At 36.9% G+C, this 25,955-nt stretch overlaps 1 protein-coding gene across 2 annotated transcripts in view; it reads left to right on the top strand.

Moving 5' to 3' along the window:
- The first annotated feature begins 386 nt into the window (after positions 1-386).
- c1orf94 (chromosome 1 open reading frame 94) overlaps positions 387-25,955 on the top strand; it is a 56,542-nt gene continuing 30,973 nt past the window's right edge. For both annotated transcript variants that reach the window (XM_031896920.1, XM_031896921.1), the window contains exons 1-2: positions 387-726; positions 24,039-24,244. In XM_031896920.1, the coding sequence (XP_031752780.1) occupies positions 482-726; positions 24,039-24,244 (451 nt within the window). In that variant the 5' untranslated portion in view covers positions 387-481. The remainder of the gene's footprint in view (positions 727-24,038; positions 24,245-25,955) is intronic.

Here is a 25,955-nt window from a genome sequence, read left to right on the forward strand (position 1 = left end):
TTCATTTCCATTTTTGCTGACAGATTCATGAAACCAATCCATCACTTGCTCCATGTTGGATGATGGATTCTGGGGCATGAAGTCTCTCTCCTCTATGACAATCAGTGCACTTCCCATTGTGAAAAGCAGAAGGACTTCTGTCTCAGCTTAATATGTATTTTTATTTGTACAGTTTCACTTGCTAGTTTGTAAATGGAAGGCAGTGGTTAGCATTAGATATGTGGTTTCTGACGTTATTGAATTATGTCTTGCTTGCTTCCTACTGAAGTCTTCTCATGATCAAGAATTATGTTTTTCCTTTTGTATCTCAAATCATGATCTGATTTTTCTGGGTGCCATGCTGTGTGTTGCTTGCAATGTTCCGTGGTTGCCAAGATACCAACCAACCTCCAGATGTTTAAAAAAACTGCAGAGAGAGGACAGAATATACTTACAAGTCAGGCTTAACCAAAAGTGGTGAATTTTGGCCTAAAATCTGAAGATGCTTAGCTCTGTGACAGCACCACAGCAGTGTTCAGCTATGTCCAAGCAAGCCCCACCTATAGGGCCATTTCCCAGATATATCTGGGTCCATCAGGACACCCCACAAGACAGCCTAGACAAGGCATGTTATGAAATCTGGAAGCGAGTCCAGAGCTCACTAGAAGAAATGAATTTTAGAAAACGAAATAAACCTCCTGCTTCTGAGAAAACGAAGAAAAGAGAAGCAGCTGGTACCAGGAAAAGGTAAGCTATTAATGAGGGGGAAATTGCCCTTTCGAAAATGCTAAATTTTTCTTTCACTCTGCTATAAAGTGTTCCCATGTTCATTATGCATGTTGTTTATGCCAAAGGTCTCCGCTTATTGGAACAGGTAAAGTCATCTTGTGCTTTGTAGTACAGAACAGTCACAGAACATCAGTATTGCTTGTGGTAGGTTTAAATAGAGTATCCTTCTCTATTTACACAGTAAAAACCTTTAAAATATGAAACTGTCCTGTATTAGATACTTATTCAAATACATGATTTACTATATATATAAAACAGTTACCTGTAGCAAAAAATAGATTATAGAAAGTATTATAGAAATTATAAAGTATTTCTGTTTTTTTCTGTTGGGATGAACCATTTTGTGTCAGAAAATGTTGAGTGCCGCTTAACTGGAGACTGATGAGTTTTAATAAACAGGAAACAGGAAATGGTTTGCCTGGGAGCTAAGCACTGACCAGTTGGAAATATTTGTTTGCATAAAATAAAAGCTGCAGATGTTAGTTCCTAGTGATGATTTTCTATACAGTGAACTGTAAAATGTACATTTAATTCAGGAAGAAATTATGTAACACATATTTTTCAGGTGGGCCCTTTCTCCCCATATTCAGAGAAATGGTTCACCTGAAAAATAGTATTTTATCTCAGATTTTAGCAGATTACATTAATGCTTAAAAATGGTCACATGCATATTTTATTTTTGGTTCTAAATTTTAATACATTAAGGTACATTTCTGGTTGCTCCTTATCATGCATGAATTTCATTGTGACGCTGAGAGCTAAACTACACAGGAGATTTAGTAGGATGGTGTCGAATTGACAGATTGCATGGTGTCAGATGTCTAAACTACATGGAAAATTTGCCATCCAACCCACAAAATCTGATCAAAATCTTCCATGTAGTTTAGCCATTGAACTGACCCACTGGGGTACTAGGAGAAATCCTAGTAGGTCTTGGTCTTTACTTTACTTTAGAATGTATACAGTATAGTACCTGTGGGGTTGGATGATGATACAGTATAGTACCTGTGGGAGTGGGATGATGATACAGTATAGTACCTGTGGGGTTGGATGATGATACAGTATAGTACCTGTGGGGTTGGATGATGATGCAGTATAGTACCTGTGGGAGTGGGATGATGATACAGTATAGTACCTGTGGGAGTGGGATGATGATACAGTATAGTACCAGTGGGGTTGGATGATGATACAGTATGGTACCTGTGGGGTATGATGATGATACAGTATAGTACCTGTGGGGTTGGAGGATGATGCAGTATAGTACCTGTGGGAGTGGGATGATGATTCAGTATAGTACCTGTGGGAGTGGGATGATAATACAGTATAGTACCTGTGGGGTTGGATGATGATACAGTATAGTACCTGTGGGGTTGGATGATGATGCAGTATAGTACCTGTGGGAGTGGGATGATGATACAGTATAGTACCTGTGGGAGTGGGATGATAATACAGTATAGTACCTGTGGGGTTGGATGATGATACAGTATAGTACCTGTGGGGTTGGATGATGATACAGTATAGTACCTGTGGGGTTGGATGATGATACAGTATAGTACCTGTGGGGTATGATGATGATACAATATAGTACCTGTGGGAGAGGGATGATGATACCGTATAGTACCTGTAGGGTTGGGTGATGATACAATATAGTACCTGTGGGGTTGGATGATGATACAATATAGTACCTGTGGGGTATGATGATGATTATACAGTATAGTACCTGTGGGGTTGGATGATGATACAGTATAGTGCCTGTGGCGTATGATGATGATTATACAGTATAGTACCTGTGGGGTTGGATGATGATACAGTATAGTGCCTGTGGCGTATGATGATGATTATACAGTATAGTACCTGTGGGGTTGGATGATGATTATACAGTATAGTACCTGTGGGGTTGGATGATGATTATACAGTATAGTACCTGTGGGGTATGATGATGATTATACAGTATAGTACCTGTGGGGTTGGATGATGATTATACAGTATAGTACCTGTGGGGTATGATGATGATTATACAGTATAGTACCTGTGGGGTTGGATGATGATTATACAGTATAGTACCTGTGGGGTATGATGATGATTATACAGTATAGTACCTGTGGGGTTGGATGATGATTATACAGTATAGTACCTGTGGGAGTGGGATGAAATCTGCAGCAAAAGTTGGTGAGGTTCTTAGGTAAGGTTTACAGCCTGCAGATCCCTCAGTCTTCATTTCTGCAGTGCCTTCAGTTTGTAATATCTCCCCAGCCCTGCCCACATCTGTGCCTTGATTGGTCAATTTTACTGTCTGTCAAGAGAGTGAATATTTTTTTTAAGGTGCTAAGCAGGTTTGGGGAAGCTTAGCCTCCCCTAGCCTCATTAAAAATCCAATCCAATGTCAATAGAAGCATTTGCTCATGAAGAGGCAGAAGATGCAGTACGGATGCAAGAAGTGTGTTTGCACACAAGCTCCTTTAATAAACGTTGCCCAAAAAAGCACAACATTTACATCTATTTTAATGTGACCACACTTTCAGCTGCATTCGAAAAATACCATTATTGGGTGGTTGGGGGTGGGGAAAGATGGAAATATTGTGTAGAGGCCACATTTTATGATATTTTATGAGATATTGTCTAGCATTATCACCAACAAATAGGATTTTTGCTATTTGCCGTATGCTATTGTAATCCTATTGATGCATGACCTGGTCGGATCTAATACTTTTCTTTTTAATCATTATTACAGATGAATGTTTTTGCGTAGATGCAATGTTGGGTCCTCCTTTTTAGTTCTATAATATAAAGACTCTTTAATGAAGTCCTAAAATGGTAACTTCATTAGCCGCAGGAGAAAAAATGATTGTACAGACTAATACATAACCTTAGAGGCATCTCCTTGTGAAATTGAACATGTACGAGTCTGAAAGTGCAGTCTGCATCATTGTAAAGCACAACACAAATGCATTTATCTTTAGCTTTGAAACAGAGAAAAAAATATCTGCTCGCTTTTTATGCTTCAGACAAACCAAGCTTCCATTTTTTTCTGAAAACAATAGGGTCACCTATTACACATGAACCACAATTTCTAAAGAATAATTAAATCCAATTGTCAGTGTTCCAAATAGAAAAGGGAAAACATGAATTAGGGGATGCAGGCATCATGACAACCAAATTTCCCATTCTGCGCCTCACATACCCTTGAACAGCTTTTTAATATAACAAATGGCAATATTTATAGCAAAGGCAGAGAGTCACTTGAAGAACAGTACACAAACTCTAGCGATGCAGGAAGCACAGACAACCTGCAAAAAGCTATTCCCCATAGGAAAGTGACTGGCATTTAATATGATGCCAGGGCATCAGAGAAAAGACAAACAAAAAGACAGAGCAGATATTAGGCACTGGTGAGAAATAAGAGCAACTACTTTTTCATATAAAGAAAAGATTCTTGTGGCTTTTCAAAATTACATTTTACAAGTACATACATTTGAGACAATATATTGTTTCTCAGCTAATATGTCTTGTTGTTAGGTTGTGATATTGTTCTTTGCAAAGTAACCTATAATCTTAGGATTGCCCTATGCCCTCTTGCCAATCTGTAAGAGTCTCTTCATATTCAAATGCCGCTATTGTAGTTAGACTGTTGATCTAGTTCAAATGGAAATTGATAGTGCTCCTAATGTCAATTTTCTTATTTAATCTTCCAGAGGGTTTAAGGATACCCAAGCAAACATGGTATATTGTTCCTGCAGCCTTTCTAAAATGTGGACACAGTTTTCACTATATTAGTCTTTTTACCCTAGGTTAATGCAATTCTGAATACTAAGGGCCAGATTCATGAAATCACGAGTTTGAATCCCGAATAGAAATGGGATAAATTCGGATTGGACACGAATATCACGAATATGCTTATGAAAAAAATCGTATTAGTCACGATAATATCGTATTGGCAATCCTAAAGTCACAAAATTTTCGTATTTTTATGGCTGCATCAGGCCTGCGACCCCCCACCCCATGTGGCCCCCCCACCTGTCTGGCTGCTGTGACTGGTTACCTGTGTAAGCTTTAAATGGTATCAGTACTAAGATGAACTGGCCCCTGTATTGTTCACACCTCAGATTCAAACTGTAGGCCCTTGTATTGTTCACACTTTTAAGAACCTCCAATGTTCACACCTTTAAGACCTTGCATTGGTCACAGCTTTCAGACTCTGCAATGTCACACCTTGTGGCATACTCTGCCTGCCCTACCCTTACTGTGTGTGCCATACTCTGCCTACCCTACACTGCCCTTGTGTGCCTTACTCTGCTTGCCCTATGCTGCCTGTGTGCCATACACTGCCAATGCTGTCCGTGGAAGGTGAACCTGGCAGGGGTTTGTTCTGGTAATTTTGTTTGGAAATAGTTGTTAGGGGGTCCCTAAGGTGTGTAATTTTTATGTGCTGGGGGTGCTGTGCTACCCACAGGGGAGGAGGATATGGATATAAGTGTGTGGCTTAATATGACTTAATTACTTTTTTTTGAATATTGGGGATATCCCTGCAGTGAGCACCAACCATTTGGGTTTTTGCTGTGCTACCACCATAAATGTGGGTATGGTCTTAAAAGCTTTTGTGATAACATGGGTGTGGTTTGAAGTGGGTGTAGTTAAAAAAGGGAGTAGCCAAAACTGGCTTCCATTATCGGCCCTCCACCAGAAAGTTGGACAGCACTGGCTTAACACGTTTCATGCTTACCCAGTACAATTATATAAAATGAAGAATTCCCTGTTCCTGTTTTATTTTAATAATAACCAGTCAGCATATAGTATTTGCCTATTTGAAAGAAAACATCTAATTGGCTACTATATGTGTGTGTGTAATAGAACTGAGCAAATATTGTCAGTATTATTATATCTAAAATCAAACAGTTAAAAGCATCCAAAATCAATAAATGTTTGGACATGATAGATCTCCTAGCAGGTATTGGGTATATTGTGCCACAAAGCAATTACATTAAAATAACTATGAACCTGCATTTATATTGTGGCTTTTTCAGCCAATGATGTGCCATTTTTTTGATGCACGTGACAATTTTTTTGCGATACGTGCCATTTTTTGTGTTTCACAAGTTTTTCCCTGCTTCACAAATTCTTTCACAGTTTGCAATTTTTTTTCCAGCAAATCAAAATAGGACAGATTCTCCCATCACTACCAATGATATCATTACACATCATTTCAATATGAAGATGTAAAATAGACAGCATATATCAAGTACAGGTATGCAGTGTCGGACTGGGACCCCGCGGGCCCACCAGAAAACCTTAGACCATGGACCCACTCTCCAAACTACTTTTCCTCCTTTCCTCACTAAAACCACTTTATTCTCCAAGTCTCTTTTATTTACATGCTAGCATCTATTCTTCCATCTATTTCTCCTCTTTGTTCCCATTCAGAAATGGGTAATAAGCATGAAACAGACCAAATGGCCAGGAGCAGAAGGGCCCACTGACCCCTGGGCCCACCGGGAGTTTGCCTGGTATCCTGGTGGGCCAGTCCGACACTGCAGTATGTGATCTATTATCTGGAATTAAAACATTATAATTGTTTGCTTAAAATGGAAAATAGCATTCCTGTATTCTGGAGCTTTCTGGATAATGGGTTTTAAGATAACAGGGAAATTAGATTATGAGCTCCACTGGGGTAGGGAATGAGAAGCAAGGTTGGTTACTGTGCTGCTGGTGCTATGTAAAGAAATAGAGGTAATAATATCAGAACTGTCAACCCTCCCCCCTTTTTTTATTTCAGGAGTTACCCACTTTTCACGTTTTCCCCCCAGTCTCCCCTCGCCCTCCCGTCACCCTATAACATTTTCCTAATTTTTCTGTAGACATGTCCACTTACAGTATATAACTGCATACTTGAAGGGAAATATTTTTCTGTACATACAATACAATTTCACTGCATAGTTTATTGTTGATATAGAAAATGAGTCCCTGCATGTACAACGTATTTAGTTAGACATAAATGTAGGACTTTTCCATAGATTTCTATCTGAAACTAAAAAAACAATTAAAACTTTAAATTAAAAAAAAAATTGTAAAAGAAAACTTCCTGTTTCAACATCAGCAAGAAAAAACAATTTAATCTGCACAGTGAGCCTTGACTTGCCTTTCTGCCTACTAAAGTAGGGGCTCTCAATCTTCCTTCTCTTTTGCTTGTGGGTCTCCCACGCCTATCATAGTCAACATCAGTCCTCATCCATCTGAAAAATCACTTCTAAAATTACAACAAACTCTACAGGCGCCTTCAAATTTAGCTGACATGTATGTTGCCATCACTAAAATCTAGTGAGAAGAACAATAGAAAATGTGGGTCTCTAGCTAGCCTATGAAGAAGTAGGAGCAACTTGTACAGGGTATCAGGAGTTAAGTGTCTACTTGGCCCGAATCAAAGCAGTTAGGTTGGCCCCATAGTTTGAGAAACTAAGATAACATAACATTGTTCTTTTCCCCCTGTCTTTGCGTCACACTTCCCATTTTTCTTGTAAAACCTCACTGACACCCACATATCTGATTAAATTGATTGACTAGAATATGTCACATTGCTGCTTATTTTAACTTAAACCTTTACTGATAATGACACTAAAGCAGAGTGTTGTTAAGATTTTATAAATTCAAGCTTACCCATCTGGTTGTCACTTACTTGTGCCATTATAAATGGTAAATGCACTAATTCTCTCACATATCTACCCTCCATTTTCTGATATAATCCCTATTATCTCCTCCTATACTTTTCTCTCTCTTAGGTTAATATGTTTACCAACTTCCAATGCCACTAGAATGCAAACTTGCACTTGGCATGCTATTCCAAGCTACACACTTTCAGGGATGCAATGAAACCATAATCTTTGGAAATCACCCTAATACCTGCAAACATTTGGTACAATATAAAACCAAGTTTTCACACTGATAATATAATAGAAGTGGCAAAATGAAACAAAACAAAAAAATCTGTAAAAATCACAGAAAATGCAATGTTTAAATTCTGCTGAGCAATTCTTGAGATTTTTGCCAAAAGATTTATAATATCTAAATTTTCATCCATTTTTTTTAACTTTTCTGGTTGTTTGGTTCTGCTATGCTATATTGTTTGTGTTTTAAATAGGAATCCCTTATCTTACACTTTGAGCATGTACTATACAATCAGCAGGAGTCAGCCAGGCTTTATAGGCTTGTGAAGAAGCCATTTATTTCATTGCTTTCTAAAGTACATTAGGATGCCAAACCAATATAGTGGTATTAGCCGGCAAATGGAATCCCTCTAATTGTTTATGATAATGTTAAGTCTTCAATCAATACTGTAGTGACTGTGTAAGGAAATTGGAAGTCTTTGCATTAAGATGGACCCATAGTTATAAAATTACTGAGATAGTCTCATCAGTTTCTGCTGGAAACACATGGAGTTACATAAATCTGCAGGGGAAGTTCAGAAAGCCACTATGACTACATTTCTGCTGTGATTACTCAATTTGCTGAGATATTCTTGACCAGGGAAAGAACCATGGGAGCCCAAGACAATTCATGGGGGAAAGAAAAAGGCTACAGCCTGTCAGAGGCACTAGAAGTAGCACAAAATACTGAGCATGCCCTGCCATAGGCTCAGCCAACTTGAAGCCATATAAGTGGCAACATTCTTTTAGATATTAGATATATCTTTAATTATGGCTTTAAACCAATAAGAGCAGTAAGTATGTGGCAACTATTTTAATAAGTGGAATTTAAATAACTTACAAATTTGAAAAACTTACCAATACAGGAGATATAGCTATAACATCATGTTGATTCTTTAAACAGGAAGTGGAGCAAAGAATGTATTCAGTGCTCAGCTGCAGGTTTTCATTATTTGGTCAGTTGTCCTTGCATTACAGTCAACACAACCATTAGGTGTATGTGTACAGGTATAAGCTAGCACTGTTAGCTAGGACTGGGATTCAGAATAGGCCCTAGTATTACAAGTACCCAGAAGCCCAAACAACCCCCCACCAGCCCACTAAATAGTGACTGTCTATGGCATCTTACAACAGCCCCTCTGGCATTTGCCTGAACCCACAGATTGCCAGTCTGAGCCTGTATACTATACCTAGGTAAATACAAAGAAACATCTATGCATCATTCATCCTGACATTTTATAGCTATATTGTTGGTATAAAGACAATGTTATTTCCATTTTTATTATAATTATTATTAACATTTATTTATAAAGTGCCAACATATTCCGCAGCACTGTACAATAAGTGGGTTTCATACATTGGACATACAGAGTAACATATAAAGCATATACAAGAGGTGAAGAGAGCCCTGCCCAAAAGAGCTTACAACTTTAACTACAACTGGGACTTCTATCATTTATAATCAACAGTGCAATTTTGGTGCTAAATTCATATAAGGTGCTAAAGATGACTTAAACTGTATCCATTTAAAGGGGAACTATCGCAATTAACTTTTAATAAAAGCTTTATCATAGTGAAATAAGAAACTTTCTAAATATAATCAATTTTGTAATATTTCTGAAATAATCAAGTTTCTCTCCACCTTTTTCAAAATAACCAACTGACAGAAATCCTGTCTCATTACATTCAGTATTTGTGTCAAAGTCAGATTTTGTCCATGCTGAAATGTTTACTTGAGCAAATACATCTACTAGGAAAGGGATCCCCCTAAAAGATATATTAAAGGGGTTGTTCACCTTTAAATAAACTTTTAGCGTACTGTAGACAGTGATATTCTGATACAATTTGCAACTTTTTCATTTATTTTGGTTTTTCAGCTATTTAGCTTTTTGTTAAAAAGTAACAATAATAATAATAATAATGCAATTCAAAGCTTACAGAGCCAGGCCCGGATCTGTGGCAAGACTAAACTTTGCCCACATATGGAGCGCTAGGGACAGGACGTGCAGAAAACTTCATTGCGTCCTGTCCCCAGTGCTCCGTATCCGAGCTAAATGGATGCGCATGCTAATTACTGCGGCCTCTGGGCACTGTTATTAGAAATCCAGTGTTGCACAAAGCAATAGTTTTTTAGCTGCCGGGGTCACTGACCCCATATTGATAGCTGGAAAGATGTAGAAGTAGAAACCAAATAATTTAAAAACTATAAAAAATAAATAATGAAGACCAATTGCAAAGTTGCAAGGAATAGGACATTCTATAACATACTAAAAGTTAATGTAACGGTGAAACATCCCTTTGAATCAAAAGACAATCAAAACAACTCCTGCATAAAGAGCATGAAGAGAGACACATACTGATTGAAGAGTATTATTATTATTTTACAAACAGTATAGAATTTTTAATTGATCATATTTAAAATGTTTCAGTATAGTGAAGCTTATATTTATATAGAACATTTTTGTTGTTGTGATAGTTCCCCTTTAACACATAATAATGTTGCTTCTGTATTGTGAACAGGGCACAAATGTTAGAGCATGCTGCTTGACTTGACATAACCCTTGTAACCTAACACTTTACTTTAGAAATAAAAACTTGTCCTTTTGTTTTGGTTTTTACTTTGGAGAGGGAGGATTTGGGGAAGTAAATCTCAGGTTTGCTAACCACTAGAAAAGATATAGATCTTAAAAGCTACTGTAGGGAAATGGAATTACGTAGGTAGCAATGCTGTTTATTCTATGTTTCAGGGTTTCCTATGGAAAAAAAGGGTTGCCTAGCAATGCCTATTGCTGACTGTGGCTTTGCTGCAGAAACTTTGAATCACTGTAAATATGTTCAATAATAATATCCTCCTGGATCTATCTTATTTTTTAAATCTATCATTTATTAAAAATAATACTCTTTCTACAGGTGTATATATGTGTGTGTGTGTGTTTTTGTAAATTAAAGTTGAGTTTATCTAAACTTGAAATGGGTCAGGACTGTGTTCCATTAGCAAACAACCATAACAGCAGGTGCACTCTGTGTGTCTAGACTTCATGCTAAAATCCATAATATTATGAACAGTATTTTGATTTGCATCTGTAAAGTAATGTAGTTTTATGGAAGCTTATCCAAACTTGTTGAGAAAAAAATCATGCAGAATATGTATTTTATGCCTCTTGATTCCTTTTTACCCCCAACTATGCATCATTTTTGGTACTAAATACTGGGTTATTAGCAACTCTGAAATGGAAATGTATTTTACAGAAAATGATTGGGCATAATGGCAATATTTCCTGCATGCAGCCTAGCCTTGCATTTGCATGGCTACACAGGTATTTGAGTTCATACTGAATTATTTTACTTCTAGGACATAAATATGTAGAGATTGTCACCTCTATGCACTTCTAAATCCTACCTAGATTTTGTGCATACGTATTGATCTATTTGCCTGTGTTCCTCTGTGAAAATGATGGATTTCCTGTCATCCAGTATTCTTCTCTGGAGGAAAGAGCATGGCGAATGGAGTACAAATATTGTTAGCTTGCTTGTTTCTGGGAAGCAAATGTGTGCGTGTTCTATGAACTCAGCATGTCAAACACATACTTTGTCTATTCCAACTTGCAACATGAGTATAAAATACAGAGTAAAAAAGTGAAAAAGGTTTATGTTCGGTAACAATGAAAAAAAAAACTGGCATACAATTATCCAAGTGTTGTGCAGGTAGTAAAATGTGCAGGTAGTAAAAGAAATACCTCACCAATTACCCATAGTAAATAATTAGCTGCTTGGGTGCTTAAACTGGTGTAATTTAACACCTATGTTAGGAAATCATCCCTAGGGTACTTTCTTCTAAGCTCTGTGAGTCTGTGAGTCCTCTATTGCTTTGGCCATAAGCAAGTCTTTTCAATATTAAAATGATTAACTGCCAATTATTAAGTGCCAGTTTTATATTGAGGTTGGGCCAGGGTTCTCAATGAATGTGTGATGCTTGTTAGCTAACAGGTACAATCAACATGAAAATGAAAAGTAAGCCATGTAATAAGGGGCAATAAGGCAGTCTATTATGTTTCTGGCAGCAGAATGACTTGTTGTTAAAAGGGTATTTGCCTGTTGCAATTGAAGCTCTTGTGGCAACCTATATTTATTCTATTTAGCATCAGCTTTACCCAAGGAGAAAAATCTCAGCACCATTTTTCCCAAAACTCAGCACTAGTAAAATGATTCCTGAACTTTTAAAAACATGCAAAGGAGATGCAAAAATACTTAAAACCGGCATGTGCAGAGTCTGCAGTTTCTCTTGTTACAATCCTGCCTTCTGACAGATTTGATTGTCTAATTTGTCTAAAGATGCTTTTACATGCCTAAAGCAACAGACAAATTTGACCTTGAATTTTAATTCCAGGGATTGGTGACTTTGCAAATAGAGATGTAGCGAACTGTTCACCAGAGAACTAATTCACACGAAAATCGCGAACTTTTAGCGATGTTCGCAATTTTGGGTTCGCCTTAGCTGGAGCCAAATTTTGACCTCTCACCCAAGAGCCAGCAGATACATGGCAGCCAATCAGGCAGCTCTCCCTCCTGGACCACCCCCGGACCACTCCCTTCCATATATAAACCGAAGCCCAGCAGCCATTTTACATTCTGCCTGTGTGTGCTTGATGAGTTAGCATAGGGAGAGAGCTGTGCAGGGGTTTGAGGGACAGTTTAGGTAGCTTTGCTGACTAGTGATCTACTTTCTACTGCTCTGTATGTAGCTGCTGTGGGCAGCTGTCCTGCTGATCTCATCTGCTGTAACCCAATAGTCCTTGTAAGGACTGCTTTTATTTTCTGATTACTGTTACTCTTCTTTTCATTGTGTACTGCAGCTCCGTCTGTGTGTGTTGGAGACAGGTGTTCTGCTCATAGTAGTGCACCAGCACCAACCACACATTCACATCATTTTTTTTTTATTTGTGTTTTTTTACTTTGCTACTGTAATTTATAGTGCCCAGTGCTATTAGTCTAGCTGTGGGGGACTGGTGTGCTGCTCCTAGTAGTTCACCCCCAGCACCAACCAGAGATCACTTTTTTTTATTATTAAATTTTTTTTTTTTTATTTAACTTACTGTTCTTTAATGTGTCCAGTGCTGTTTGCTGTTGTTCATAGTAGTGCACCAAACACGTTACACATAGTAGTGACATTGCATTGCAATAAAATCACCTGAGCGATGTTTTTCCACCAGCAATAATATATTCCGTATCCACTACTGCTGCGTTTTGTCTTTGCGTGTGAACCGGCTGTAACCTTTACACGACTTGATTGGCATGTAGGCGCCGGACGTTTTAAAGCAGTTTATTACACAAGTTTAGAAATGTAGTGTGATTTCTGCCCTTTACAGCACAAAACGCAACGCTGTGTCAACAAAGTATTTTTCAGAGAAATTTTTGCCCTTGATCCCCCTCCTGCATGCCACTGTCCAGGTCGTGGCACCCTTTAAACAACTTTAAAATCAGTTTTCTGGCCAGAAATGGCTTTTCTAGTTTTTAAAGTTCGCCTTCTCATTGAAGTCTATGGGGTTCGCAAAGTTCGCAAAAGTTCGCACTTTTTGGCGGAAGTTCGCGAACGGGTTCGCAAACTTTTTTGTGAGGTTCGCTACATCTCTATTTGCAAATATAAAAAAGAGTGACTGGACTAAATACATGTGCATGTGTTTCTCCATCTTTATTTTTCAATACCTTATGAGTCCAGCATACTGTATTTCCCTACATTTACCTAAGCAGCGTTATTGTATCAACATCAAATTGCCAGAATATCTTGAATGAATGTAACCCACAGTTAGTCATACGGTAGTCAAAATATTTTCCATGTACAACAATTTGCTTTTCCTCTTGGAGAAAAAATGACCTATTCCATTCATATAAATGTTCATGCTTAAGGTTTGCTGTTGAAAGCCATCTGACAGTCCTATGCCACAGGACATTTTAGTATTGTTGCTTCACAAGCTGAAAAAAATTATATTCTTGGTCTTTCATCTCAACAGTCAAAAAGCGAAAATAGCCCAAAAATCTTACTGGCTAAATTGTCAACAACTCCCTAGATTGAACGGAAAGCAATTCGGAACAATTGCTCTAAAATAAGAACACTCAATGCTTTTTGAAACTGCAGATTTTGGGATTTTTGGTTTCTTCTCTCTTGTCTTGAGGACAAACAGAACAATTTTATCTTGGACATGCCACTATTATCGGTAATGCCTAATATTAATTTATGTTTGAAACCAATGGGAACAATAGTAAATGATTAAGGAGACTTAATAAAAAAAGGTATGAAACAGTATAAGAAAAAAAGGCTCTCCAGTCCTTCAGAGGACAGTCAACTATATAACTGTCCAAACATAAATGAGAGCCTCTCCCACTGTCCAAGACCCAATAATTATTAAAGAGGCAGTATAATTGCTTGTTTAATTTTTAGGGCTTGTGCTGAACATAGTTTTTCATTGTTTTCATCACAAAAAGAATCAATGGTTTTTGTTATTTCTTGAGCTAAACAGGGCAAACTGAAGCTACTTCATTTCTGGTCTTTGTGAGGCAGATAATTAGATTACCATTCACTATGACTAGGGATGCACTGAATCCAGGATTCCATTTGGGATTCAGCCAAGATTCTGCCTTTTACAGTATGATTTGGCCAGATTCATGCCTCTGGCCAAACTGGATCAATACCCTTAAAATCACATTACTTTTTCTCATATAATGGAAGTTGAATTTTTTTTACTTTGCTATGCACCTGATTGTCTTTCCTTGCCCTAATTTGTCCTAAATTACAATTCAGATTCAGTTTGGTATTCGCCCAAATCTTTCACAAAGAATTCAGGGTTCACCCGGATCCTAAAATAGTGGATTTGCTGCATCCCTGCTATTCACTGAACTCATGTTAAACAAGGGGTATCCTGCCCCTTTAAAGAGGAAAACAGGTGTGCTTTGGGTACAGTGAGTTGATTTAATTGCATTCTTCCAGTTTAAGTTAGCAGTTCTAAATGTAATAATGTATGTACAAAAGGGTAAAAACGTACATGGGATGAACCCCCTTTTTCATTCCTATTCACTTAGTGATTGTGCTGAATTTTGAAGCCCATGAAATGTGCTGTGTTTAGAAGAAAGCTTGTGGCAATAGTGAAAAGTCCATATTTTTTAGGTCAAATGACTGTGTTACAAGTTGCCATTCTTGCTAACTTTTTTCTCAAGATCTCAGCATCTTCTGTGACATGTATACTGATATTGGTCAAACATGTGTCATTGGCATAGGGTTGGGGGGGGTGGTGGTGACTGAGAAACAGGATATGCCTTTATGGCAAGGAGTAGCTGGACAGAGCAGGATGAAACATGTGGTTTTCTGTCAAATTTGAGAAATGCTATACAACTATGAGTTGCATAAATTATACAGTATTTACAAAACAGGAGAAATTCAGCATTACTAGTATGAGCATGAAGATATTTTTGGTTGAGCCAAGAGCTATGTAAGATATTTAGAAAGTTGTTGTAAGGGATATAGGTATAGTCACAGTGAAATGTAGTTACCCTATTATGCATTAATACTAGTCATGAGTAAATCTGTCCCATTTTGCTTTGCCGAAAATTTTTCAGAGGCATACTCCATAGTTCAACAAATATTTTATTTCAATTCAGATGTCCTTCACTGATCACTGTGCAAAGGCCTGTTCATATCTGTGCTTTTGTGCTATATGGGTTCTAGTTCAATGCTGCTTCCTAGGTGAGGTTAGTTAGTGGCTGAACTGTCCTTTTTAATCTGACTCTCTCTAAAGGCATGCCAAACCCTTGAATACAAAATCTACCATTACTACTGACTATAGATGAGGCACATTTAGATATAGTTACATAGTTACATAGGGTTGAAAAAAGACCAGAGTCCATCAAGTTCAACCCATCCAAGTAAACCCAGCACACACAACCCACACCTACCAATCTATACACTCACATACATAAACTATATATACAACCACTAATATTAACTGTTGATATTAGTATCGCAACAGCCTTGGATATTCTGATTGTTCAAGAACTCATCCAGGCCCCTCTTAAAGGCATTAACAGAGTCTGCCATTACCACATCTCTAGGAAGGGCATTCCACAACCTCACTGCCCTCACCGTGAAAAACCCCCTACGCTGCTTCAAATGGATGTTCTGCTCCTCTAATCTAAAGGGGTGACCTCTGGTGCGTTGATTATTTGCTAGGTAAATAAATAGTAAACACAATGCCCCTTTAGGCAGTGCAGATGTCCTAGCTGCTTCTGTAGTGTTCTGAATACCGGTACATATAAAGTTGCTTCTTCACCTTAGTCCTAGCTGTTAATGTTACAGTGGCTAAGCACATCAAAGGAGACAAAACAGCATGGGATTATGCTTATATTGGATTTCTCTAGGAAAAAGCCTGTGAAGACTGCAAAATATTGCTTCTTTAACCTTAGTGTAACTGTCTGGTACTTTATGTCATTTTAAATGAAGGATTTCAGAGGAAAAGTTTTGGAATGCAGTTACTGTATATACTCGAGTATAAGCCTAGTTTTTCAGCACCCAAAATGTGCTGAAAAAGTCACCCTCGGCTTATACTCGAGTCGGGTGCCATGGGTCCCTCCAGACTCCCTTCAGCACCCTCTGTCCTTTGTGTGCAAATTAGGCCACTTGCAACCAGACCCACCAGTGGCCTGGCCTAGGCTCCCACTAGCAATACTTATTCCCCCTTACATGTCCTCCGGGACTGGGTCTGCTGCCAGTTTGCCAATGCGCAAGGAGCATGGAGTAGTACTCATATTGTTTTTGTTGACGCTCTTCTCTGCTTACAGAGCTAGTTTACTGTTTTTCTTTGAAATAAATATTTAAAAACATATACCCCACTGATGCCTCAATTTATGTAATTTTACTGGTATTTATTTTGATTATTGAAACTTAGCAGTAGCTGCTGCATTTCCCACCCTAGGCTTATACTCGAGTCAATAAGTTTTCCTAGTTTTCTTAGGTAAAATTATGTACCTCGGCTTATATTCGGATCGGCTTGTACTCGAGTATATACGGTAAATGTTCTACAGAGTACCTGTGTATACATGTTTATTTATGATTCTAATACTGCAGTAATATTCTACATACTCCAGTATGCTGCAGTACATTTTGAATCTGTTTACTTTTTGGTACTTTCTGCTTATTTTTGCTCTTCCTATTTCTTTTATTTACCTTAAATTATATGCATTTCCAAATCACATTTCTCCATACTTCTCAGTGATCAAGAGCTATTTGTATAGATCCAAATGTCTGTTCTGTGGTTGTAACAAAGCTAGCCTTTACTGTACAGTTCACTTGCTGTGAACATTAATTGATTTGGTAAGCAGGATTTGGTTTTCCCAATCAGCTGCTTTTATATATAGGGTGCTAATATTTCATAAGAGCTAGGAATTAGCATTTGGACATTTCGGCATTTGGATAGCAGTTGGACACGGGAAAGTGAGTCAAGGCACATGACTATGTTTAATCAGCATGGGACAAGCTTTAAAATACCTTACATGCAAATGTGTAAACCTATGTAATAGATTATTGAAAGCTAGAGCACTAAGGGTTGCAAAATCAAATCTGTCAAAGTGCAAAAAAACACTGCACCTGTTTTTTGCACTTTTCACCTTGCCCATCTTTCCTTCTTCTTTACACTCTTACTTTTTATAAAGCAGTGTAAGGGTTAAAAACCTTCAGCCAATGATGAACAGGAAAAAGACACATGAAAAATTATGCAGTTTTTTACATGGCTAAGCCTGGTGATGTGTGGCGAATGCTGTCACCATTTGTTTTACACGGTAAAATAAATAGGCCCCCCCCCTAGTGTGCCTGTATTACTTGCGCTATAATAAAAAACCCTTCTAATGTCAATGAAATCTTTTCCACATTTAAAAAAATCTATTGGCATTTTGTATATGTGTATGACATCCACTGGGTTCCATTCTCATGCAGCTCGGATAGGTGGCACACTTAGGAACCAGCAGCAACCTGCATAAGAATACTGTGCAGTTTTCTTGCTGTCCAAGCAGTATCCACTTTTTATGTATGTGTGAGATCTATATGGCTAACACATTTTATACCTAAGCACTATATAGGGACCCCCATGAAGATGCATCTGCCAGTTTTGCAGTCTTGTTGTACAATATAGGAAAGATATAGGTAAGCAGTATAGGTATTCCTGGGAAGGATTCACTCTAACTGGAAGCAATCGTGTATTGAATGAACAATATAACGTTTAATTGTTGCTCAATAATTGGCAGGTTATTAGTTTATATTTAAACAGGCAGCATAGTCAATATCCTAGTCGACACCCCAGATGTCACATTATGAGCAGGCAATGGGCTTAGAATGGCCAGGGAATAAAATGAGAGAAAAGAAACAGATGCTTAAGTCAGTAGACAGTCTGATGGCTTAGTGCTCCATTAAGAACTGCCTACAATAAAACTGCATATATAAAAGTCAGTCACTAGGACCAACTGCAATAAAAATCTTTTAACTCTAGTATAATCGCAAAGTGCTTTAGAGCCAAAAGACACGGAATGTTTGCTGAGTAAAGAATTCATTAAGAATAACATGCTTTATGAGTTAACCTAATCATTTAAAAAAATCAATAGCCATGATAAATCAATAGCTACTTTTTATTTGGAGAACTGTGAAATTGAGTTTCACAATCACCCTCAAGCAGGTTTGGCAAAAGATATAATTTTTTTTGTTAATAGTCCATCCAACATTAACATAATCGTATTTTTAAAGCATTTCATCTTTACAAATGGAGATATTTACATTTGAAAAGCGTGCTATTTGTTAAAGCTGAATTGCAGTACTAATGGAGCATCTGTTTTGCATTCATTATTACTGTAATACTTTGTCTTCATAAATAACATTTTGGATAATATTCAGATAGCGCTGACCCTTTTCTAATTTGTCCCCCTTTGATTTATTCCCTCAGATGAAGGGAAATATACATCACAGTAATCAGACATGAAGCTTCCCAACCCCCCCCCACCCCCCACTCCCCCCAGCCTTCAAGATATTAAAACTGAAATGTTAATTTTCAAATTAGGAAAATCCCATCACAATAATTTAGCGGGGAACTACGAGGCTCCTAACCAACCCTCCGAGTTCGAAACAGCTGTGATGGCTAATGAATGAACAAAAGTGCATAATCAAAGAAAAAGAACAGACTTTGGAGCAGCCTTGCATGATATGTTTTTCTACTTAAGAGTGTTGGTCTCTAAGCAGAAATTCAGTGTCTATATCCTCACTGCTCACTTCTGAAGTGTCTTAGATAATCCTAACATTCAAATAGGACATACCCTTGTTTCAAGGACTGAAAAAACCCTACAGGAAATGTATATCTCTCCCAGAGTGCTCTATGACACATAGCAGATAGAGTGGATATTGACATGTGCTGTGTTCAATAAGGCTGAGATGGGTCCTTATGGAAAGCCAGCCATAAGCGGTCTCACTGAGATCCATACCTGTACATTCAAACTGCTGGCAAGGACACAAATGAATGCCTAGTTGTCACTACATTAATTACAACAAAGAATGGGCCTTTTTGTTGTATATACACCCACCTGCCTGAATACACTAAAAGCCCCAGCTAAAGTACAAAACAGATACAGTACTCAATGTTAGGAAAAGGTAGACTGATGATTCATCTGACTATATAAACCATTTCCAATTACTAAATGTTTCAGTGGTCATAATAGCCAGGTTCACTTGAACAAGTGATTTGACAATAATAGTTATTCTGTTAGTTTTATAGTCCCCAGACAGAAGTGCAAGAGCATTAATTGGTTCAAAACCATGTCCCTCTGCCTATCACAAATGAATTGCTGACAAACAAAGGAAATTTGTATTCATGGGGTGAAACTAGGTCCGAAAGAGAACACAAAAACTGGCACTAATTCTGCCTCCTTCAGAGCAGGGAGCAAAGAGCAAAAAAAAAAAAATCGTTGTTTTTTTCCCTTTTAAAAACAATGCATGTTGCATTGTAAAACTCAACAATAAACAATATTTTTCGTTTTTGAATGGGGGCAAAAAATATACAAACTATTTCAAGTTCCAAGTCTACCAAATAAAGCTGACATTCTACATAAAGCTGCCCATGAATTGCAGAAGCCTTGAAAGACTGCCCTTGAGCTTTTTAGATGGGCATCTCTAAAACATGTTGCACTGGATACTGTAAACATTTACGCCAAAAGTGCGAATATTCGCGAACTTTGCGAAAAGTTTGCGAACTTCCGAACTCACGAACACCCGATGTTTGTGCGAATTAGTTCGCCAGCGAACAGTTCGCTACATCTCTATTGATATGTAGATATGTTTTCTTTGATCCGATGTAGCTTTCTGATCCTATCAGAAATGTCATTCAAATCAAAGGACCTGTGAGTACAGGGTAAAAGGATCACCATTTAAAACTCAACACCTTTAAAACCCTGTAATTACATGTTTCTCCTCAATGTGCTACTGAAAAGTTTGTCAATGCTATTGAATGGCTCAATCTCATTGGTCTGATAGACATATGTGTATTGCCTTACTAAAAAAAAAATCCTAGCCTCCTCCTAGATAAGAGGATGAGTTTGGTCATATGCAGTCATATGGTTTCTCAACAAAATCAGAAATAGACAGATTATCATCTTAACATATTTACATATATCTAAATTGTGTAGTAACAGTCCAGTGATATATCTTTGAATCGGTCCCAGTTTATTTATACTATAGCACAAATTTGAACAAAGTCATGTTGTTTCTTCTTTGTCAGGGCACATGCAGCTTACAGGGTAGGAAGTAAAAGACTAAAGCATAATCTTTCCCCCTCAATTGGCTCTGCAAACCCTATAATGCAAAAAAAATAATAATAATAATACACCAAGCTTTATTTGGTCATATATATTCCAAACACTACTCTGCTGAACTTTGCTTTGGTGTGCAAATCGCATGCCAATTTGTTACTTAGTACAGTTAGGCTAAAATCTCAACCTAAAATTAGAAACCCATTAAAACAATATAAAATGTTGTGCACTGCTAGTGTTAAGTGCTGATTATCTTCAAATTACAGTAAGACATTAAATGGAGTAAAGTATCACAATTTTATTCTGTGTGGTAGATGTGAGCCCTGAGTGCTTGGTGAGGATCTATAATGGCTGTGTATAGGAAATGAGTATTTAATTATTTACAACCTCAGTATTGTTCTTCCCTATTTAGGTTTAGTTTCTTGGGAAAGTCAGAAAATTTTTGACGAGTTGAATTTTGAGAAAGGAGTTTTTCTCTGTTGTCTGGTATCTTTTGCAGTGTCTCTTGCTTTTCTGTATAGATTTTCTTTAATGCTATCATCCAGTAAAAATATGTTGACCCTGTTTAATCCCTGAACTGAATACATCATTTAATAGAATTAAAAATCAGAAGTGTCGGGCTTTCTGGATTTTTTCCTATCTCCTCCCTTACAAGTTATTTCCTAAAATAAAATAGAAAAAAAACCTTTTGCTTCTACTGTATTTTTATAAATAAAGTTCAGTTAACATTGACAGGTGCACACTGCATCTACCTTTGTGACTGAGCATTGTAACCATTGTGTAGCCTTTATAGAAGTCCTATATATATATATAACATTTCATCAGGGAGATAATGATCCAATTCAGGCATTTGGTAACTGTTTTTCATTTTGTCAAATCTTGATGAATGACAAATGACTCATCAAACCTGTGTCGGCTCATTGCCTCACTGATGATAATCTGTAACGCATAACTAAATGCCCATAAAGTTAACGGTTTGCTTTCCAGGTCATTCTTAGAACTGGTGGTTCAGGCTAAAGATACAAAGTGAGCATCCAGTCATGTATATAAATAAGAAATATATAAATGCAACAGTTCTGCTCTGTTGACACTGGTAATCACATTTCTAGAGGCTGATCACAGGACTGTTTAGGTGTTTGGTTTTTCAGAAAAACAGTTGTGTTGATATGTCTGTTTAAAAAATTCTACCAATGATTGAATGGTTACCATTTGGTCTTTGATTAATCTGTCCAACTCTATCCAATATCTTTTGTCCAAGATCATTTTCTTAGTGGGTCAAAGGCTTCAGAACTTGGGGTAATGTCTTATTAATATGCTTGTTTATAAACATATGGACATATGGACATATATAGCTTTTGAATCATCATATGTTTTGTGATTCCTGTGTATTGTTGTTATGTGCTTTTTCTTAGTATATACTTCTGTACTAAACTATACTATTGAAGAAGGCATATTGTGTAAAAAACAAAAATGCTAGTGCATTATACTCTTTTAAATATAGGAATGGGCTAAGAAAAAAATGGGTTTTGGGCTGATTTTTTAAAATGTCTCTAAAACCATCTGTTCCACTTCCTGCTGCCTCCTTTCCCAGACTGTGCAAAGGTGCAGTATCACTCAGCACAATGCACTGTAGGGATAGAAGCGAGTCAGCAGTTATGCTGACCTGATAGGGAACTTAAGCCCTTCTTTGCTTGTGTGATTGCATGGCTGGGACTGGCTATTGCCCCTCCTACTGTACTTCTGGCTGGGAACACATTCACCCCTCATTTGAAACAGAAGAACAGAGATGGTGTCAGATCTATGGGGCACTCCAATATAGGAGCCATTTTTAAAATTAACAAGATTGTACCCCAAAGTGAAACCAGCACCATATATTATTAGTTATTGCTTACAAGATTGGGGGGATGTTACTTATGCTATGTCTCTATTAATACTGGATAAATATAAACACATGGTTTATTAAGGTATATTTAGCCAGTCATCCTTATACAGTCACATTATCAGCATGTCCAGGTTCCAATACAGTCCACGTATAGTATGTGTACATTTAATATTGGAAGTATTATATGAGTAAAACAACTTTGCAGCCTATTATGTACAAAATAGCATATACAGCAATGCTGTTGTGTTTCCATAAAGGGATTAAAAATAAATAACCCTACATGCGGCACACATATTGTACATTGTTGCACAAACGAGGTTTTTTTTTCTTGAAGCTTACAAACACATTATATGGAACATTAATATGATTATTTATAAGTATTAATAAGGAGCTAGCATATTATGCAATGCTGTACAACAGAAGGGTACATGCATGGAACATAAAGATTACATACAAATATTGGTCAATGCAAGAGGCCAATATTTAATATCTCATTAGAGCATATAATTTAACACATCATGTAAGATACACCATCAGACTGTCAACGTCACACACATAAAACTCAGTTTTATAAGTCCCTGAAAAATAATATTTAGTACATAAAGGGAATCCTGAATGTTACACCTGTACTGGTCCTCAGTGTAAAATGTGGTTATTCTGATGGTGACCCTATCACTGTATCTTTAGTCACCTATGTATGGCAGGGGTGTATAAGGAAACACTCTAATACTCTAAACTTTCATTAATTATAACCCCATAAGGATTTTTCAATGTAATCATCAGTTTATATTGACAACCCTACAAAAACTCTAACAAGGTTACATTTTTGGAAATCTATTTGTCTATCCTTTTGTAAATTGTTCATTTGACAGTCGTTTGGGCTAATTCCACTGAAAAAAGTCTAGTAGCAAACCATATTTCAAGGTTTCAACAAGAAGGGTTTAGCGTTATTTACCAGGATTCAGGGTTATTTATCATTATTTATCATACATTTTTACCAGTGTAGTAAATCCATAGCAGCTTATCAGTAATTGGAGGTGATCATCTAGTATAGTTAAAGTATTAATATTATTTGATTAGTTGCTATGGCTTACTGCTCAAAGTTAAAATAGTGCTTGTGTTTTATGAAGGCTTTTGAACATTGTGTTTCATATTCTTAGCACTCCCAAGAACAATAGTTACAAGCTGAGATCACATTACTTTATGAGAAAAGGTTCTCAAACATTATTCTGTAAAAGAAAAAATAAACAAATTGTAAGACTCATATCTTGTGGTGGCAGATCATTACAGATGACGTCAACTCAAATTTTCCTGTTGCATTTTGTTTTTGCATGGTGCATGAGTATATACACAGTACAGAGAGCACATATTATAACCATAAAGTTATATTGCAGTACATTCAGTAAGGTACTGCAGTGCTTGCTCAATAGTTGCCATCAGCTACCATTATAGATGTATAGGCTTTTAACATTTTTATCCTGAATCCTAATTTTGGGATGTTTTATATACATTTTTACTCAAACTTCTCCCATTGAGTAACTAAAAGTATATACATTTAAAAAAAATAAATTGAATAAATAAATATTGCAATGATTGATTGATAAAATAAAATAATTTAGTACCCTAATCTGATGTTTTGTTTTTTGCAGAGATGTTGTATCTATGAAGACCAACAAATCAGTAGAATGGACCTCTGACAAGTATGACATTTCTTGCCTGGTTGCACAGGAATACTTATGCTTATTGATGGAATCCGCCGGAAGCAAAAAGTGGCAAAAACTTGACTTCCTTGCTGAAGTCACACAAAAAGAACAAGTGAAGGAGAAGCTTGGTGCAGTGGAATATTATCAAAAAGGTTGAAGATTTTAAACTGTTAGTGTTCTAGGTAGCACAGACAGGGTATATAAGAGGGTTACTTACTAAAGACATATGGCAGGTCACCCGCTTACCCTGTTAGTTGACAGAAAAATGTTACTTAAAGAGGCAGTATACCCCCTTGTTCAACATGAATTTAATGAAAAATAGAAAAATCATAGGCCCATTAAGGCAATAGATCACTCTAGATCACTCAGTGAGCTTAGGTTGCAATATGCCCTTTTGCTTTCCAAGTCATGCAAGTTGGCCTACATTTCCTGTTTAAACAATAATGGGTGTATTTATTAACATTTGAAACAAACATTACGGGTCATGTTGCCCATAGCTCAGATGTTGCCCAGATCTTTGCTTTTGTAGGTGACCATTTAAATCTAATTGCTGATTGGTAGCTATGGGCAACATCACCGGTGATCTTTGTCTCCAATGTTAATAAATATACCCCTCAGTTTCTGGGATGATGTGATATCCTTATTCAGCCTTCCATTTGAGGGACATATTGATGATGGACTGTACTTTGTGGACAGTTTATAATGGATTATTTTTGTGGACCTGAACATCAGCTAGCAGCATCTCAAAAAATGGTGTTAGTTAAAAGGAAATTTACTTTGCAAAGCCATCATTGCCTGAAAAATGCAACTGCAAGGCAATTAACGTTCTCCACACTCAAATGAATACCCTAACCATGCAAAGTTTATTTCCAAAAGTGGAAAGTATGCAAATTGAAGAGTGCAAAATATTTGTGTTGTTAGTCATTTTAGGCTTTAGCTGAACAGCAAAATTTTGAGAAACTGGTTTACTGTTCATTAACTCAGAATGATAATGGAACAATTTGCACTCCTAACTTGCTATGTCTACAGTAAAAGACTTAACTTTCATGGTTTTGTTATATAGATAGCCTTTTTCCTTTGGAATTCTAAGTTGCATGGAATACCATGCAAATTTTCTTTTGGATCTAGGTATAAATTGTTTTGCAAAAGATAATTTTAGTAGGCTATAAGACTTTCTTACATTTTATGGAGGGCTATACCTGCATTCAGCATGTTCATTCCTACACATGAGAAAGTATACAAGTGTCTGGGTACTTGATTTTGTAGGAATATAATTAATCATAAATATAACTCTAGTGGAAAGCAGGCAGAGGAAGAGGAAATGATAATAATAAAATACTCAAGAGCCATTAATATCTAATTAATATTATATCCTTATAAGTGGTGTTTAGTGATGTCATCAGTTATAATTGTGCTTAGCAATGTAATTTCTGTCACATGATTTACTGAAATGTGTTATAATAAATAAAATACATCTTTGTTGTAAAATATCAGGATATTAGAACTTACCTCAGAGTTCTATGACCTTTATGCTTTTATGTTGTCATGGAACTCCACAGTGATTTATAATATCCTTATATTTTTCAATAGGGGGTACTTTAATATTTGTGTGCTGATGTGCCTTTTTTTTCCAACCTTGTCCTCTTGTCTTTCCTCCCATTAAATAACCCTAGAAACTTAATCACACTAAGCTAAAAGTCTGAAGAGGGGTATAATATAAACAATTTATGTGCCATTACTGAAATAATCTAGTTATTCTTCACAATCACCCTTCCACCAATCTTTGGAATGGTGTAAATTTAATTGTGCTAGAATAAATGCTTATTCAATCTTATTCATTAAAGGTTCTTGTGTCTAAACATG

Source organism: Xenopus tropicalis, chromosome 2 (genome assembly GCF_000004195.4).
Source record: "Xenopus tropicalis strain Nigerian chromosome 2, UCB_Xtro_10.0, whole genome shotgun sequence".
Lineage (NCBI taxonomy): Eukaryota > Metazoa > Chordata > Amphibia > Anura > Pipidae > Xenopus > Xenopus tropicalis.